The sequence below is a fragment of the Nomascus leucogenys genome, chromosome 6 (assembly GCF_006542625.1).
Source record: "Nomascus leucogenys isolate Asia chromosome 6, Asia_NLE_v1, whole genome shotgun sequence".
NCBI classification, from domain to species: Eukaryota; Metazoa; Chordata; class Mammalia; order Primates; family Hylobatidae; genus Nomascus; species Nomascus leucogenys.
This window is the reverse complement of record NC_044386.1, coordinates 91331895-91351049: the sequence shown is the minus strand read 5'-3', so window position 1 is coordinate 91351049 and position 19155 is coordinate 91331895. Positions and strand designations below refer to the sequence as shown.

At 36.1% G+C, this 19155-nt stretch overlaps 1 protein-coding gene across 5 annotated transcripts in view; it reads left to right on the top strand.

The window, feature by feature from the left end:
- The window catches only part of MYO9A (myosin IXA), a 304154-nt gene that overhangs the window by 107042 nt on the left and 177957 nt on the right, over positions 1-19155 (top strand). For all 5 annotated transcript variants that reach the window (XM_030814687.1, XM_030814685.1, XM_030814686.1 and 2 more), the window contains 4 exons: positions 3305-3402; positions 5748-5874; positions 13792-13881; positions 18696-18812. In XM_030814687.1, the coding sequence (XP_030670547.1) occupies positions 3305-3402; positions 5748-5874; positions 13792-13881; positions 18696-18812 (432 nt within the window). The remainder of the gene's footprint in view (positions 1-3304; positions 3403-5747; positions 5875-13791; positions 13882-18695; positions 18813-19155) is intronic.

The following is a 19155-nucleotide window of genomic DNA, read 5'->3' as shown; positions in this document are numbered from 1 at the left end:
AGTACCATTTTAAGAAATAGAGACAAGATAGAAGAAAATATCTAATTTGACTCTTTCCCTCACACCCACACTAATTGCCTACTACATGCTAGGTTTATCCTAGGCATTTGTAAATGAGAAAATGTGTCACCTCATAGAAAGAGCAAGGTCTGATAGCATGAAAGAGCATTTGGGTATGTTTGTGGGGGGAATGTAGTGGCATGTTATCAAGTACAAACAAGAACTTATACGGAGCTGACAGAAGGATTGCCTATGTTCTTTCATTGGAAGGGGTTGTAACAGTTGTTGGTTAGTTCCCTGCCTTATCCTTGGAATGAACCTTACCATTTCCTTGGACTCTGGCTGACCAGTATTTGGATCCTGGGGCCTGAAGGCTTTTTCCAGAACCCTGGAAGGCCTTGGCATTTGTAGGGCCCTCTAGAAGTGATGGGAATTAACAGCTGCCTGCTCCCTCCAGAAGTCCTCAAACAATGACTGATGAGAGATGAGATGGTATATAAATACAGTAGCTCCCTCACCTCAGTAGGTTTTATATTGTTTCCCAGAGATAACCTTGGGATTAAACTCCATTTAACTACTTTCATAGTAGTTAACACAGACTGTTTAGTCTGTCTTCTCTTTTACTTTCTCACTTTGTCTGTGACTTGTATTTGACTCTTGGTCTGTCTCAAGATCTGCCTCCCAGGGAGCCCAAATTAAGATAAAGTCATTTCTGTTCTGGGAGATTTAATTTATCCTTAGTTTTTGTTCTACAGTTACCATCAGAGAAACAGAGAAGGGAATTAATAAACATTTTTTTTAAACTATGATTTTGATATTCACTGAGACCACTTTGGGTTTCTAAGAACATTTGATTAAGGATAAGAGCAAATACAAATATATTTCAGTGCCTCTTTGAGTGTACTTTCCCACTATTTTATATACATCAATTGTTCCATTTACTTTTAGGGCAGATTAGAACACTGTTAGAAGAATCATTATTGACACATTTGGAAGCATAGATTCCCCCTGCCTTGCCACTTGTAATAGGAAAATATTTGTTAAATCATAAAGCGAATGAACTGTTTGTGTTTTGAGGCTAGGGGGAAGAGTAGCAAGAGAGCTTTTTATAAAAGGTTACTTACTATAGGTAAAAGAAGAATGCGTTTAAAAATTTATCTTAGGGCCGGGTACGGTGGCTTACTCCTGTAATCCCAGCACTTTGGGAGGCTGAGGTGGGCGGATCACCTGAGGTCAGGAGTTTGAGACCAGCCTGGCCAATGTGGTAAAACCCCGTCTGTACTAAAAAATATAAGAAAATTAGCCTGGCATGGTGGCATGCACCTCTAATCCCAGCTACTTGAGAAGCTGAGGCAGGGGAATTGCTTGAACCCGGGAGGCAGAGGTTGCACTGAGCAGACATTGCGTCATTGCACACCAGCTGGGCAACAAGTGCGAGACTCCATCTCAAAAAAAATATGTATTTTAATGAGCAGGACATTGGCATGTCAGTAGAATGTCTTAAAATTTCTTATCAAAAGTTTTATAGTAATAAAATTAAATGCATGGGTTCTCAGAAAGAACTTTACTTGTGGTGAATTTAAATTTTTAAACTATGCATGTGTAGCTTTCCATGTAGAGAATAAAAATGTTGTTAACAGCATTTCAAAACTTAATTTTAAACTTTAGATATTCATTAACTAATGCTTACAGTGCCTAAAACAGATTTTCTTGTACATGGTAAATACTTGATAAATACTTTTTAGAAAATAAATGAGCACTTTCTTTATTTCTGAAAAAGGAATGTTTCATTCAATTCAATATTTATATATTATTCAATAATTCAGTGACTATTATTTACCTAAATAATGACTTGTTTTTGGCACTGACTTCGCACTGGGGATCTGCAGTTAATAAGACAATTAACAGTTCATATACTTCACTGAGTACTTGAGAGAATATTCCCTAGGAAGATAGGCATTAAAAAGGTAAATGCAAATGGGAGGAGGGTTTTGAAAGTGCAAGGGACTGTGAGAACTTACAGTAAAGAGATTTATGACTTACTTATTGTTTTGAAGATTTAGAGTATGTCTACCACTGTTTGACTGTTTTAGGAACTGAAATGCAAGGGTTACGCTTAAAAAGTAGTATTTTTTAACCTGGTATTCCACAGCAATTTTTTTTTTTTCTTGAGATGGTGTCATGCTGTGTTTCCCAGGCTGGTCTCAAACTCCTGAGCTCAAGCAATCCTCCTACCTCAGCCTTCCAAGTAGCTGGGATTACAGGCATGTGTGACTATTCATAACTATTTTTACTGACTCATCTGACATGTTTTCTGAGGGTTTCTATACTTTCACATATACTTTCTTTCCTTGTTTGATTACCATGTTGTTATTCCATTAGGAAATAATTACATATATAAAATATATAAATAATTATATATGTATATATCTAATGTAGATGTAACAGGCTGGGCACAGTGGCTCACGCCTGTAATTCCAGCACTTTGGGAGGCCTAGGTGGGTGGATTGCTTGAGTCCGGGAGTTCAGGACTAGCCTGGGCAATGTGGTGAAACCCTGTCTCTATTAAAAATACAAAAAACTAACCGGTCATGGTAGGACTAGCTGGGTAGTCCCAGTTGCTTGGGAGGCTGAGGTGGGAGAATCACCTGAGCCTGGGAGGTCGAAGCTGCAGTGAGCCAAGATCATGCCACTCCAGCTTGAGCAACAGGAATGAGACCCTATCTTAAAAAAAAAATAACATATCTATATAGACGTATATAAATATAGATTAGATAGATGTAACAAACTATATTATATAAATCTGGGGTTCACTCTTCAACTAAATTATTGCCTCTTCTAAAATTTATTTTTGTGTCAGTAATATCTAGTTCAGTGCCTTACATAGGGTAGGCACTTGTTAAATATTTGTTGAATAAATAATAGTTGCTGGTGGAATTGAGTGCTCTTAAATGCTTTGAATTTCTGAAACTCTTTAGAACCACTCAAAATCAAACTTAGTATCAGCACACTTATTAAGTACAGCTAGCTCTTTATCTTAAGTTAACTTTTGAGATCCTAATCTTGGTGATTGTGAAAGGGAGAACAAAAGTAACTTATTGGTATTTTAGTAAGTATGTGTTTAGTTTGCATACCTGTAGTAAGATAAGAGATCTAATGAATTTGACTAGGTCTAACTATTCTACCAGCTCTAATTTGCATTTATACATACAGGTACCTATCCTAAATTACCATATTTCTGAATGGCCCACATTATTTTAAAATATATAATCTTGATTTTTAAACTTTTATTTTAAATAAGCAGGATTGCTTCACGGTGGAAGGAGAAGATTTGAGACATGACTTTGAGCGCCTACAACTTGCCATGGAAATGGTAGGATTTCTTCCCAAGACACGAAGACAGTGAGTTTACTTGTTGTATTTTTATACCTCCAATAGAGAACACATGATACGTCTTTGAAAGATTTCTCCCATTGGTCTTTTTAAATAGTTTTGTAAGTGATATTCCTCATCTAGTACCTCATCCATCTCGAGCATTATTTCTAATTCCTTTTTTTTGTCATAAATTATTTTGAGAGTCTGATGAAAGCTGACACTGTTGTTGTTGTAAAATGTACATCCTTAACAATTTGCATATAAATGCAGGAATTTATGGTGCCCCTGAAGCTGATCCATGGACCTTACTTAAAACTTTTGCTTTGTAACGCTATTTTTATAGCTCTTCATTTTTTATATATCAGTGATCTCTAATCATATTAAATTATGCATACTTATCAGATGCATAGTATTTAATTTTCAGTGTATTTCCTCTGTATAGTTTATATCTATTAAGTTTTTTAATTGTAAATCTAAACTAATTAAAAATATAAAAATTTGAGATAAAGATGAGATAAATTATATTTGAAACAAATTATTTAAAATTAAAGACTCAACCTTGGCTCTCACCGGCAAAAAATAATTACTTATAACTTTTTTGAGGGGGAGAGTTGTGTTGATGAGTATGTCAGATCTGGTTATATTGTTAATTTTTTTTTTTTTTTTTTGAGACGGGGTCTCACTCTGTCACCCAGGCTGGAGTGCTCACTGCAGCCTAAACCTCCCCAGGCTCAGATGATCCTCCCACCTCAACTTCCCAAGAAGTTGGGACTGCAGGCTTGTACCATCACACTCAGCTAATTTTGTATTTTTTTTGCCATGTTGCCTATGCTGGTCTTGAATTCCTGGGCTCAAGTGATCTACCTTTCTCGACTTCTCAAAGTGCTAGGATTACCAGCATGAGCCACTGCACCCGACCTCTGTTGTTAATTTTTAACCTCATGATTGATGACCCTATACTGAGAGTAGGAGAAGATCACCTCTGCTGTTTTCTTGTTTGCTTGTACTTACATCATTGGTATGACTCTTTAATTAGCAGGCTATTTGCTAGAATCTTTTTATGAGAAGTCAATTAGAATCAAATAATACAATATGTAAGTTGGCATACCAACTCAATTGGTGACATAAACTACAGTTCAATGAAAATTAGTGAATTTCTATTAAAAATCATTTTTAAAAGAGGTTCATGAATTTGTTTTTGTCTTTTGACTTCCATTAGTTTTTATGTTTCAGTTGATAGTTTATTCTTTAATCCAGAATAACATTAATTATTTTTATAATAGACTTGTATTTCCTGTGAGTCATGTGAATGATTCAAAGATTGAAAAATTTTAAATTATTTGAAAAATTAGATTTATAAGTTAGATGGTGATTCAGTACCTCTCAAATGTTCCTAAGGTAATATCTCAGGTTCCTAAAGCAATATCTTTGTTTTAGTTGGAATACTTCGTAATTTTAGGAAAACATTGTGTTCAATTTTCATAAGCCAAATTTTGTAAGCCGTATTTATTCTAAGAAAATAACTGCACGTGACACAAAGCTGTATATATATAAGGAGACTGAGGAAGAGTTTTTCAATGGATTGTTTAGCCATGTTAAATGCCTCTGAGATGTCAGATAAGTCAATAACATAATATACTGTTCTTAGCTACATGGAGGTCCTTGGTAACCTAAGGTTCCTGAATTAACAGGAGTCGATGGGATATATAGCATAAGTGGAGGGATTAGTTGTTGATTGGAGGGCACATGCTCTTCTGACTCAGGAGGGAAATTTAGAATGGAGGGTCCATATGAAGTTGTTTCACAGTAGAGGTTAATATACCCAACATGGCTTCATACTTAACACACACACACACACACACACACACACATACACACACACACACACCACAAAAAACCATTTACCCCAAATACCATAATATGGTATAGAGAAGCATTTTAACAACATAACTAATAATAAAAAATCAGCTAAGATACTTGATAAAAAAATACAGATTCAAGACCTTTCCTTTGGCAATTCTGATTCAGTGTATCTGAAACAGTATAGGAAAAAAGCATTCCTGGCAGGATAAATAGCATTTAGAGAGGCATGGCCTTTTTAAAACACTGTGACAAATTCAGGCAGTAGCAGAAGTCCCTTTGAAATGACTATATAAGAAGTGGTATACTTAAGGCCATGAAAAGCATTTTGAACAGTACCTGACATATAAGTAAACCCTCAGTAAATTTAGTAATTATTCCCATATTGCTTATTTTCCAAAGACTAAATACTTCATATTTGTACTGGTTAATTTGCTTAACTAGAATTTTAGAATGAAATGAGCTTTGGGAATGGACACAACTAAGCTATAATTTGTGTTTTATTTTTCCAGGATTTTCTCTCTTCTCTCAGCCATACTACATTTGGGTAATATCTGTTACAAAAAGAAGACATACCGGGATGACTCCATTGATATCTGTAATCCTGAAGTTCTGCCTATTGTCTCAGAATTATTAGAGGTGAGTGATTACATTTTCAGTTGTCATTTCAAATCTTTGTAACTTTTTATTTTTTATTTTGTGTATTTTGTAGGTGTAAATGGGTTAATGCTTTCTATTAATAATGCTTTTATTAGGCACTATTTTAAAATAGCATTTCCAAAAGATCGAATTTTTCTTGATACCTGCCTCAGTTTGCTATTGAGTGTGGCAGCATCTTTATAAAATTTGTGTTTTCTCCTCTGCCTCCACTTGCTCCAGACATCCATAGTCCCTAAATTTGCTGGATAGGATGAATATTTCCATACTAGACTGTATAATGTTCTGAGACTATGCTAATTTTTCTCTTTTCATATTTGAGATTTCTTCTCATACTAAGATTTTGGTTAGATTATTTTGTTTCAAGATGGGGGTATTTGGGTGGGTGGAGAAAAAAGGATACTACTTTTTTTTTTTTTCCTTATGGGTTGAATAGGACATAAAGGTTCTTATCTCCTACCATGCTTCTTCTTACATCAAGGGACTTTATTACCTGATTCTTTCTTCCTGGAGTGATGATTTATCATGTTTTCTTAGCTAACTTCTGTCTTGCCTACCCCTTCTCATCTTGCCAGATTTGTCCCATCAGATGGGGTGTCATTTCTTATAGGCCCTATCGTCTGGCATAGCAAGGAAATATATGTATGTATATACTAACCTGTGTAATCATCTGTATCTATATAAAGGTAAACATGAGTTCATGATAATGTCTCCAACTGTAATCCATTCCCCACGTGGATCATTCTAGCCTTCTTCCCTTGCTTATCTGTGAACTCCCGCTTCAACAATGAGAAAGCTGTCTTCTGTCCTCTGCGATCCATTTACTTGTTTAATTCCAGTATACATGTATAGTGGTATCAAAATTGTTAACCTGTGCCCCTCTGGGAAATGACTTTTTCAACTAGAATACAGTGCTTATGAGCAATTCCTTCTGCCTTTAATCCTGCAGACGTCACTCATTTCCAAAATTACTTAGAACAGCACCTTTTCCTTCCACCCCATTTGTTGAGGCTTCATATACCTGTCATGCATGCTGTTTTCTTGTCATGGTCTACATTCCTTCATGGAATCCCCCAGTCTCTTAAATAATTTTTAATATTTGCATACATTAAGTTCCACTCTTCATGCTATTTGGTTTTTGACAGACGCAAGAAGTCATGTGTCCACTATTATAGTATCATACAGAATAGTTTCACTGCCGTAAAAATCCCCTGTGGTTTACTTGTTCAATCCCTCCCCCTAAACTGCTGGCAACCACTGATCTTTTTACTAGATATATAGACTTGCCCTTTACAGGATGTAATATAATCGAATCATGCAATATGTAGATTTTTCAGACTGATTTGTTTTACTTAGTAATACGCACTTAAGATTTATTTATGTCTGGTGGCTCATGCTTGCAATCCCAGCACATTGAGAGGCTGAGGCAGGTGAGTTGCTTGAACCCTAGGAGTTCAAAACCAACCTGGGCAACATAGGGAGACCCCGTCTCTACTAAAAACAGCAACAACAACAACAAAAACCAAAAATTAGCTGGACGTGGTGACGTGTACCTGTAGTCCCAGCTGCTTGGTAGGCTGAGGTGGGAGGCTTGAATCCTGGAGGCAGAGGTTGCAGTGAGCTTAGATTGTGCCACTACACTCCAGCCTGGGTAACAGAGCGAGACCCTGTCTCTAGAAACAAAAAAAAGATTTATTCATGTCTTTCTGTGACTTGATAGCTCATTTCTGTTTATCATGGGGTAATATTCCATTATATAGATGTGCTATAGTTTATTCATTTATCTGTTGAAGGACATTTTGGTCATTTCCAGTTTTTGACAATTATGAATAGCTTGCTTTTTTAAAAAATATTATTAATCTTCCAAATCTTGGTTCATAGGCCACTTCATGTGGTTTAACCTTAAGTGGTCTAAACTGACTCCCTAAATGCAGAGCATTTGTTTCTACGTAGCATGATTTAGTTTTAGAGTATAAAGTTAATTATTAGTTTGTGTCTCTTGTAAGGCTGCAGTGCTCTTTGAGAGCAATAGATACCTCTTTCTTATTTAACCACCCAGTGTTTATTTTTTCTGCACGTGATTGGGCATTGCTTATTAACTTCAGCGGAATGATAACCTGGCAGAGGAAGAGGCAGGAGAAGGGAGTACCTTGAATTGGAACTAGACTTACTGGAAAGAAGTTCTACCAGGAGATGGAGTGTGGTATCTGAAGGTTGTAATTTTGAAGATCATAAAGGCCAGAGAACAGATGGCATTTTAGTCAGGCATTTCAGGTGATATTTTAGTCAAGCATTTGGTATTGTGACAGGGCATTGCGACTGATGGTCTTACTTGTAAGTCTAGGCAGTTCAGCAGAAACCAGGGCTTCTGTTTCTAGTGCATCGTTTTCTTCTTTGGTAAGAGACTGATAAGAACAATTCAGGCAACTCAAAGAGGAACTCAGGTATGGGTTTAAAAAAAAGAGAGAAATCTAATTCTGAGAATTGGGCTAACCAGTATCAAAGACAATGGCAAATAGCAAATGTGATTTGACAGAAAATCTCAGTTTTGAACCCCAGCTTCTTAAATTTCTTCTTGTGTATAGTTTGGATTGGTTCTAGGGCTGAGGTTTAGTATTAAGTAGAAAGAAAATAGCTTCAAAGTTCAGGAGCTAAAGAAGATATCTATCCCGTCTTTAGTTAGTACTTAGAAATTATTTTAGAAAATGATTGCCTCTAGTTGGTTAAGACTGATAATAATATTTGCAATCTTAAGGCTTTGGTTGAGATAGAGTACAAAGATAAGCACATTGATTGGTTTATTTAACAGTCAAACCCTTTAGTTGTGATTTAATTTAATTCCTCTCCTTCCCATGGTGATTTAATTCAATGATAAATATAGAATAGAAGAACAAATTGTTTTTAAAGTAGTCGTTTAACTTTATTTGTTTACTTTTCAGGTTTTTTTTGTAGTTACCTGAGGCAATAATGAATGTTTTGAGCCTTTACTAATGCCTATTTGGCATGGATACTTGTGAAAATTATTGAAAGGTGAACAAACTCCAATTGATAAATTGTGGGTAATTGTGGAAGATGCTTTTGTTATGAGATATTAGAACTATCATCATTACCAAAAACTGTTCAGTTTTTATCAGGTTTATGTATTTTGAGTGTATTTTAACATCTGTTGAAACAATATAAAGAATAGGGTTTTTTTTGTTGTTTTTTTGAGATGGAGTTTCGCTGTTGTTGCCCAGGTTGGAGTGCAGTGGTGCAATCTCGGCTCACTGCAACCTCTGCCTCCCAGGTCCAAGTGATTCTCCTGCCTCAGCCTCCCGGGTAGCTGAGATTACAGGTTTGTGTCACCATGCCCGGCTAATTTTGTATTTTTAGTAGAGATGGGGTTTCACCATGTTGGTCAGGCTGGTCCCAAACTCCTGACCTCAGGTGATCCACCCACCTCGGCCTCCCAAAGTGTTGGGATTACAGGCGTGAGCCACTGTGCCCGGCCAAGAATAGATTTTTAATTACATATCAGATTTTTAATTAGGTAAATATGAGAAACTTTGTAGAATGGGTATTGAACCCATTGCTACTTGTTCTGTATTAATAGTTTTTGAATATTCTAAAAGTAATATATTTAATAATTTTTAGAAAATTATAGAGGAGCTGATTAAGAAATCATGAATTGGGTAATATTTTCTTTAGGATCCTTACCAAATATGATATACAAGATTAGTATGTTTTGGGGTTATGTGGGTATGCGTAGATCTATGTACAATCTTTGTCAGGTTTTTGTGCTAAAGAGTACTCATGAAATGAGTTGAGAGTTTTTGTACCCTTGCTCCTTTTTCTGCAGTTAGAAGGATCATTAGCAGAGAATAATATGTTCCTCAAGGGTTTGAGAGAGGTCAACCTTATGAGCAACTGTATTTGATGTCTTTTTATTTGTTCCTTTGTAACTAATTTTTTTAGGATTTTCAAATCTGGCTTGAGTCATTTGGATGATCTGTGTTTTTCTAAAAATGATGTATTGGATATTTAGAATTTGTTGCTTTTGAGTTCTTTTTTTTTTTTTTTGAGACGGAGTCTCGCTCTGTCGCCCAGGCTGGAGTACAGTGGCACAATCTCGGCTCACTGCAAGCTCCGCCTCCCGGGTTCACGCCATTCTCCTGCCTCAGCTTCCTGAATAGCTGGGACTACAGGCGCCCGCCACCACATCCGGCTAATGTTTTTTTTCGTATTTTTAGTAGAGACGGGGTTTCACCTTGTTAGCCAGGATGGTCTCGATCTCCTGACCTCGTGATCCGCCCGTCTTGGCCTCCCAAAGTGCTGGGATTACAGGCGTGGGCCACCGCGCCCAGCCTGCTTTCGAGTTCTTTGTAAATAGTCTGTTAATTTCACTCTTTAAAATTTTTCTCTATGGTATTAGCTATTTGTGTTTCTTAGTTTTTTTCTTTTGCTTTGTGTGAGATTTGTCTTTTATGTTTTCTTTCTTTTTTTTTTTTGAGACGGAGTTTTGTCCTTGTTGCCCAGGCTAGAGTGCAATGGTGTGATCTTGGCTCACCGCAATCTCTGCCTCCCAGGTTTAAGCGATTCTCCTGCCTCAGCCTCCCGAGTAGCTGGGATTACAGGCATACACCACCACGCCGGGCTAATTTTGTATTTTTAGTAGAGACGGGGTTTCTCCATATTGGTCAGGCTGGTCTCAAACTCCTGACTTAAGGTGATCCGTCCGCCTCGGCCTCCCAAAGTGCTGGGATTACAGGCATGAGCTACCGCGCCCAGCCATCTTTCATGTTTTCAAAGAGTTGGCCTTTAGATTGATCAGTTCTAACATTTTACTTGTTACATATTAATTTGTTTTAGGATATTTTCTTCCTTTTTTCCTTGTTATGAAATGTTGCCAGCACACAATATTATATAGAAAACAATATAATCAACCCTTACAGCCCCACTCAAGTAATAAAATATTGCATATAATTGAAGCCCACCGTGTACCCTTGTACCCTGTCTCCACCAGAGGTAACCACTGTTATGAATTTGGTGTTCATCATTCCTATTCTTGTTTCTATATTTTTAGTATAGATAGATGTTTTTATAAAGAATATATAGTTTTGCATGTTTTCAGTCTTTATGTAAATGTTATACTGTATGTATTATTCTGAAACTTGGCTTTTTTTCATTCCTTAGTATGTTTTTGAGATCTTTCAATGCTGATTTCTGTATTCTATATTCTTCTTTTTTGTTGTTGTATAAGAGTCCATGGTATGAGGCTGGGCACGATGGCCCACACCTGTGATCCCAGTGCTTTGGGAGGCCAAGGCAGGTGGATTGCTTGAGTTTAGGAGTTCAAGACTCGCCTGGGCAACATGATGAAACCCCGTCTCAAATCCCAGCTACTCGTGAGGCTGAGGCAGAAGAATTGCTTGAACCTGGGAGGCAGAGGTTGCAGTGAGCCAAGATTGCACCATTGCACTCCAGCCTGGGTAACAAAAGTAAAACTCTGTCTAAAAAAAAAAAAAAAAATTAGCTGGTCGTGGTGGCATGTGCCTGTAGCCCTAGGCTGGGATGCAGTGGCACGATCATGGCTCACTGTAGCTTTGATCTCCTGGGCTCAAACAATCTTCCCGCCTTAGCCTCCTGAGTACTTGGGAGCTCAGGCACATTAAATTTTATTTTTAGTAGAAAGGAGGTCTTGCTGTGTTGTCCAACCTGGTCTTTAACTCCTGAGCTCAAGCAGTCATACTGCCTTGGGATTATAGGTGTGCTGGGATTATAGGTGTGAGCCACCGCACCCAGCCAATATTTACTTTTAATAATTGCTGCAGTATACCTCACAATATAGCTTTGGATTTTATTACATTTTTCTTCTTAGCTTTGTTAGTTTTGTCATTTTTGTGTAATCTGGTATTATTTTTGTTCCTTAATGTATTTTAAATAAATCTAAAAGGTTGAGGCCTTTTATTTAAATTTGGTTGTTGATTTTTGGCTTTACTGCGTTTTGTGGAGTAAATATGCCTCAAATTATTTCCAGTTTTTGGAATTTGAGAGTTGATCAGTGAATGCTCTGAAAGGTGTTATATTTGCTAGATAATATTTATCCATTCAATATGGTTCAAAGTTGTTCTTTAAAAGATTGTTGATCTATCGTACATTGTTGGTGGCAGGGTAATGCCTCTTCCTATCATTTTATAACTCAATCTCCTCCTTATAATCTATTTTTTTTTTTTTTTTTTTTTTTTTGAGATGGAGTCTGACTCTGTCTCCTAGGCCGGAGTGCAGTGGCGTGGTCTTCGCTCACTGCAACCTCTGCCTCCCGGTTTCAAGTGATTCTGCTGCCTCAGCCACCCGAGTAGCTATGATTATAGGTGTGCACCACCACGTCTGGCTAATTTTTGTATTTTTGGTCAAGACAGGGTTTCCCATGTTGGCCAGCCTGTTCTCGAACTCCTGACCTCAAGTGATCCGCCCACCTTGGCCTCCTAATGTGCTGGGAGTACAGTCATGAGCTACTACTCACAGCTGTTATAATCTAATATTTTTTACCTGATAAATTTTTATATTGCCTACATTTATGAATCTTATGTTTTTATTATGTATGGATACTTTTATAAAATGTCCTTGTTTTACCACTTCATGCCCATCATCATGACAAAATTCTAAGGTCTGGTAACATTAAGTATAGTCAAGGTTTGGAAGAAACAAGAACTCTCAGTGCTACTGCTGAGAGAGCATATTGGTAAAAATTATGTATAGGAGTTTGGTAGTATTCTCTAAAGCTGAAAATATGTATGCTCTAACCTTCTACTTTTAGGTTTGTTCTTCACAGAAACTTTTGAACTCATGTGCAACAATATTCATTGTGGTTTATTTTCTAATCATGCAAAATTGTAAATAGTGTAAATGCCTACAAAGAGGAGAATGGATTACACACTGTGGTGTATTTATATGCTGCAATGCTATATAGCAGTTAAAATGAATAAGGTTGATCTAAATTATCAACATGGTGTGTGCCTGTAGTCCCAGCTGCTTGGGAGGCTGAAGCGGGAGGATTGCTTGAGTCTGGGCGGTTGAGGCTGCAATGAATCGAGATCGCACCACTGCACTGCAGCCTGAATGGCAGAGTGAAACTCTGTCTCAAAAAATAATAATAATAAAAGATTATCCACATAGTTAGATCTGAAAAACATATGGGGAATATGATACTTTATAGGTAAACATTAAATTCATTTGACAGTATAGCATAGTGTTTATGAATATATTTAATACATATAAAAGTATAGAAACATGAACTGAAATGATAATGTGAAATTCATGATAGTATTTGCCTCTGGGGAGAGAGTGAGAACAAAGGAAGTGTCAACTTTATCTTAAAAGTTTATCATTCATGAATAAGAAGAAATATCTGAAACATAAGTATATTTTGGGATATTCCTAGAATTCAAGATTCATGAAGAAGAAATATCTGAAACATAAGTATATTTTGGGATATTCCTAGAATTCAAGATTCATGAAGAAGAAATATCTGAAACATAAATAAATATCCTTTGGAATATTTCTGGAATTCAAGAAGTGCTGTCACTTTTTAGTCCTTGCCTCCAGCTTGTGGGATTGTGGTTGATCATCTTAAAATGTTTTTTGTACTATTCTATATTTTCTGTATTCTGCACAATGAAACATGTTTCTCTGTTATGATCAGAAAGCAAACTTTAACTTGAAAAAACCCATTTGTCTTTTGAGTGGGACACTTAAATTCCATTTTGGCCAGTATTAAAATTGCCCAGTGTATTGACTTTTTTCTCTGCTATATAATTGCTAATCTCATTAAGCTTTTCCTCTTCTATTTGGCTTTTTCAAAAGATAATTCAACCCATTGTCATAAATCTTACATATTGAGTTTACTTTTCTGTTTCATAGGTTAAAGAAGAGATGCTATTTGAAGCGTTAGTTACAAGGAAGACGGTGACAGTGGGAGAAAAGCTTATTTTGCCATACAAGTTGGCAGAGGTATGATGATTTTCTTTGAAATGAAAGCATTCTGGACATTGTTAGAAGTTTAGGTTTGAAGTTTGGGTTTTCTCTTAACAGCATGAAAATGACAATGGCAAAAAGTTTTGATTGAAATATTTTCTAGGCCTTTAAATTTGATTGTGAATTTTCCATTGATTTAGAAACTTAAATTTGAATGTGATTGTGAGAAATAGGCTTGCATTTTTCTCCAAGGATCTTAACCTCTTCATCATTTCCAATTTTCGTATTACTAATGTGGGGTAGATAGATGGTAGGTAGAATTATAAATGAGCAGTATTTGACCCAATTAATTATTCTTCTTGAGACAGTTTCTTCTAGCACATCACACTTTTTTGGTTAACCTTTTCATTGTTGGCTACTTGTTTGCAGTTCTTTCTGCTTGTCTTTTCTTTTTTCTTTATCTCTAAAAGGTGGAGTACCCTAGGACACAGTCTTTGTTTCTTCTTCTCTATATTCTTCATTGAGGTTATCTTACTCAGTCCCAACACTTTAAATATCGTCTGTATACTGAGGCTCCTAGGGATACTTGTTGCTGCTATTATACCACTCAGATCTATAGGGGTAGGAAAATTATTGAAAAGCCACTACTTTGTGGAGTAATTTTATGAAAGCGATGACATCAAATTATTATAATTATAAAAATTGGACAGGAATATGGAATTAGAAGATTAGAAGGAAGAGGTGAGGAAATTGTAATTGAATTCTAGAGAATGTTTTGTAAGCTTGACATTGATCCATTTATCTCACCTTCTGTGTCTCCAAGTCCACATTTCTTCTTATGTCATATTATAGTCTTCCACTGTGAGAGCTTCTTTCTAAACGACAAGAAAGCCAAATCTTTGAGAGTTTTATATTTCTTTTATATGAAATAAAGATTCATTGCTTTTTACATTTTCTTTCACTACCTTTTTCTTTTTTTTTAAAAATTTAACTTTTAAGTTCAGGGTTATAGTGCAGGTTTGTTATATAGGTAAACTTGTGTCATGGGGGTTTGTTGTAGAGATTATTTCGTCCACCCAGGTATTAAGCCTACTACCCATTAGTTACTTTTCCTGATCCTCTCCCTCCTCCCACTCTCTGTCACCCCCTTTATGTCTCCGTGTGTTCTCATCATTTAGTTTCCACTTAGAAGTGAGAACATGCTGTGTTTGGTTTTCTGTTCCTGCGTTAGTTTGCGGTGGATAATGGCCTCCAGCTTCATCCATATTCCTGCAAAGGATGTGGTTTTCTTCTTATTTATGCTGTGTTGTATTCCACGGTGTATAAGTACCACATTTATTTATCCAATGTGTCATTGATGAGCATTTAGGTTGATTCCATATCTTTGCTGTTGTGAATAGTGCTGCAGTGAGCATATGCATGGATGTGTCTTTATGATAGAATGATTTCTATTCCTTTGGATATATGCCCAGTAATTGGATTACTGGGTTGAATAGTAGTTTTGCTTTTAGGTTCTTGAGGAATTGCCACACTGTCTTCCCCATGGTTGAACTAATTTACACTTCCTCCAACAGTGTATAAATGTTTCGTTTTATCTGCAACCTCACCAGCATCTGTTGTTTTTTGACTTTTTAACAATAGCCATTGTGACTCGCGTGAGATGGTATCTCATCGTGGTTTTGATTTGCGTTTCTCTAATGACCACACCACCTTTTTCATTACAAAATTTTTTTTAGTATCTATTTTCATTTTTAACTTTAAATGTAACCTTCTGAGATTATTTTGTATTCCCTGCTTTGTTTTTATTTATATTTGTTTGGTGTATTTATTTCTTTTTTTTGAGACGAGTCTCGCACTGTTACCTTGGCTGGAGTGCAGTGGTGTGATCTCGCTCACTGCAACCTCTGCCTCTTGGGTTCAAGTGATTCTCCTGCTTCAGCCTCCCGAGTAGCTGGGATTACAGGTGCCCGCCACCATGCCCAGCTAATTTTTGGTATTTTTAGTAGAGATGGGGGTTTCACCATGTTGGTCAGGCTGGTCTTGAACTCCTGACCTTGTGATGCTTGCCTTGGCATTCCAAAGTGCTGGGATTACAGGCGTGAGCCACCACGCCCGGCTATTATTTCTTTAATAAATATATAAAAACTCTCTTTTTGTGCCTAGAAATGTGCAAAGCATTAGGGGTACTATGGGGAATGGTACTAAACAGTTTGAGTATTTTATCTGAAGGGTAATGCAAAACTCTTAAAAAGTGTTTTAAGAAAAAAAAATCTTAATTTTTTTTTTTTTTAAAGGAGCACTCTGGCAGATGTGTTTAGAATCATTTGGAGGAATGTATTAGTTTTTTACAGCTATGTAAGCAACTTAGCAACTTAATATAATACAGACTTAATATCTTGACAGTTTCCATGGGTCATAAGTCTGGGATGACCTCCCTTTGATTAAAAAATAAACTGGTTTGGGTTTTTATATCTTTAAAATCTCTTCATTTTTATCATGTAACATCAGGTTCATATGGCAGTGAAATCCATCATATTTACAGTTCTGCCTGCACTTACAAGGAGGGAATTATATAGAACTTGTACCCCCAGGGAATCTTGTGGGCTATCTTGGGTTTTGGTCAAACACAGAAGGCAGGGGTGGATGTAGAGAGATGAGTTCAGAGCCTGCAGTAGTGAGAATGATATTTGCTTTGTAGAATGGTGACATATTGATAGGGAGAAATGTATGGATTTAAAAAGAAAAAAATTTGATTAAATCAACAGGACCTAGTAATGACTTGAATAATGGGAAGCAAGGCAAACAAAGGAGGTGTCAAGGATGAGTCCTACATTTCTGGTTTACACAGCTGTAAAAATATTGGTACCCTTCAATGAGATAGGAAACACTAAATGAGATCTTGTTTGGGTGGGAAAATATTACTTGATATTTGGGTTTATTGAGGTTAAGCTATGAAAGACAGACATGCATTTCAGAGAAAAGGGCTGAAAGTATAAAATTTGCAGTTACAAAATGAACAAATAGGTATTGTATTGGCCTATCTGCATTCTATGACTATGGTATTTTGTAAAAATGGTACATTATGTAAACCATAAATACTGTAGTTAGACTTTAGTTTTTATCTTTGTCTGAAGGTCTTTTAACTAAAAAATTCAACCCATTCGTAAAGTTTATTGTGATAATGTTTATATGCTTATTCTATGTCTTATATTTGTTGATTTAGTTTTAAAATATTGTACTTTTCCTGAATTGTATCAGATTATCTTTTTTTTTCTTTTCTTTCTGGGGAAAAAATACAGTGGTATTCTGTTATATTTTCATTCTGCCCTTGGTTTTCTTGATAGTTGGTTCACCTGATGCTCAGATTCCACATCCAAGGATTCAACCATTTGCAGATTAAAAATATTCTAAAACTCCACAACAATAAAAAATAATACAGGTTTCTAGTGTTGAAGATAGAGAATTTGGTACCAGTCTTCTTTATGCTATGTAGTCAGTTATTTTTTGGTCTAGGAACTTGAAGCTTTTTTTTTCCTTCAGTATTCAGAAATTAATTCATCACCTATGTGGTAGGTTGTAGTATTACCTTCTTTTTACAGATGTATAACCAGTAGCCTAAGAGGTTAAGTAACTTAGTCACAATTATGCAGCTAGAATAAGTAGAAAAACTGGAATTGGAAGATAGTCTAGTTCTTAATCATTACTCTCTGTTTTCTTTATACTTCAAAATAGAGTTATAAATATATACCTGAATATACAAGCTTCAGAATAAGCCCCTAGATAAAAATATGTAAATTACTAGGATTTATATTCTTCTAAGTGCTAAGACTCAATTCTGTAAGACATGTGCCATACCCTACTCTCTTTTTTTTTTTCGTAAATTTATGCTTTCTAAATGGTGAAATTCTTTGGTTTTTTAGAACAATTTCAGACTTACAGGAAAATAGAGCAGATAGTATAGAGAATTTTTATAAACTTAGAAAGCTTAGGGTGAGGAAAAAATAAATTTTGTAACTACGTAATGAAGGAATTGTTTCTGTCTTTGAGGATGGAGTAATTCTAGAAGTTTCTATGGGTGACAAGCTGAAGACAACTACCAATGTAATTGTGGTTGTATTAGTGTATGTTTTAAAAGAGTGGTTAGGATTCCACAGAAAATAATGGCTTTTTCCTAACAGATTTATTCCTCTGCCTAGAATACTCTTACCTACTTTAACTGGCAGTCATTTGTTTGTAAACTTCCAATTATACCTTCTTTCCTAGGGGAATATATATCCCAATTTTTAGTAAACATGTTTTGAACTGAGTGACCTACATTTTGTTTCTCTTATCTTTAATGGCAGTTTTAACCTAGATTCTCTGAGTGGGACTAATTGAATGAGTACATGTGGAAAACTTCAATTGGCTGGGTGCGGTGGCTCACGCCTGTAATCCCAGCACTTTGGGAGGCCGAGACGGGCGAATCACCTGAGGTCAGGAATTTGAGACCAGCCTGACCAACATGGAGAAACCCCGTTTCTACTAAAAATAAAAAATTAGCCAGGCGTGGTGGTGCATGCCTGTAATCCCAGCTACTTGGGAAGCTAAGGCAGTAGAATCACTTGAACCCAGGAGGCGGAGGCTGCCGTGAGCCGAGATTGCGCCATTGCATTCCAGCCTGGGCAATGAGAGCCAAACTCTCAAAAACAAACAAACAACTTCAGTTATAGATTTTTTATTTTGAGAGAAAAATTAGTTTCTAATTCAGGATAGTAAGTTTCTTTCTTGAATGGGAGCAAAAAACTTTGTCATAGTATCTTAATCATATCATTGTCAATTTTACATGCACTTGTAATCCTTTTGTTTTTCAGGCTGTGACAGTGAGGAACTCCATGGCTAAGTCTCTATATAGTGCCCTGTTTGACTGGATAGTTTTTCGAATTAACCATGCACTTCTGAATAGTAAAGATTTGGAGCATAATACCAAGGTAATGATATATTGGATTATAATATGTTTTTCCCTGAAAGCTATTTTAATAAACTGGTTAATACATGAAATTTAAAAACACAGAATTATATAGAGTAATAAGTAAGAAATCACTTTTATTTGTTATTTATTACCCTGTTCAGAAGAATTGTTCTGTGTGTCTTTCCAGACCTGTTTTCTTATGTGTTCTTACCTCCCAAACGTGTATATTCAGAGTTGCTTTAAAAAATGTAAATAGAATCATGCTCTCTGTATTCTTTCAAACATAAATATATGTATTTTTTTACCTAGAATCTCTTGAAATATTTTCTGTCTCATTATATATCTGGACCTGGCTATTTAAA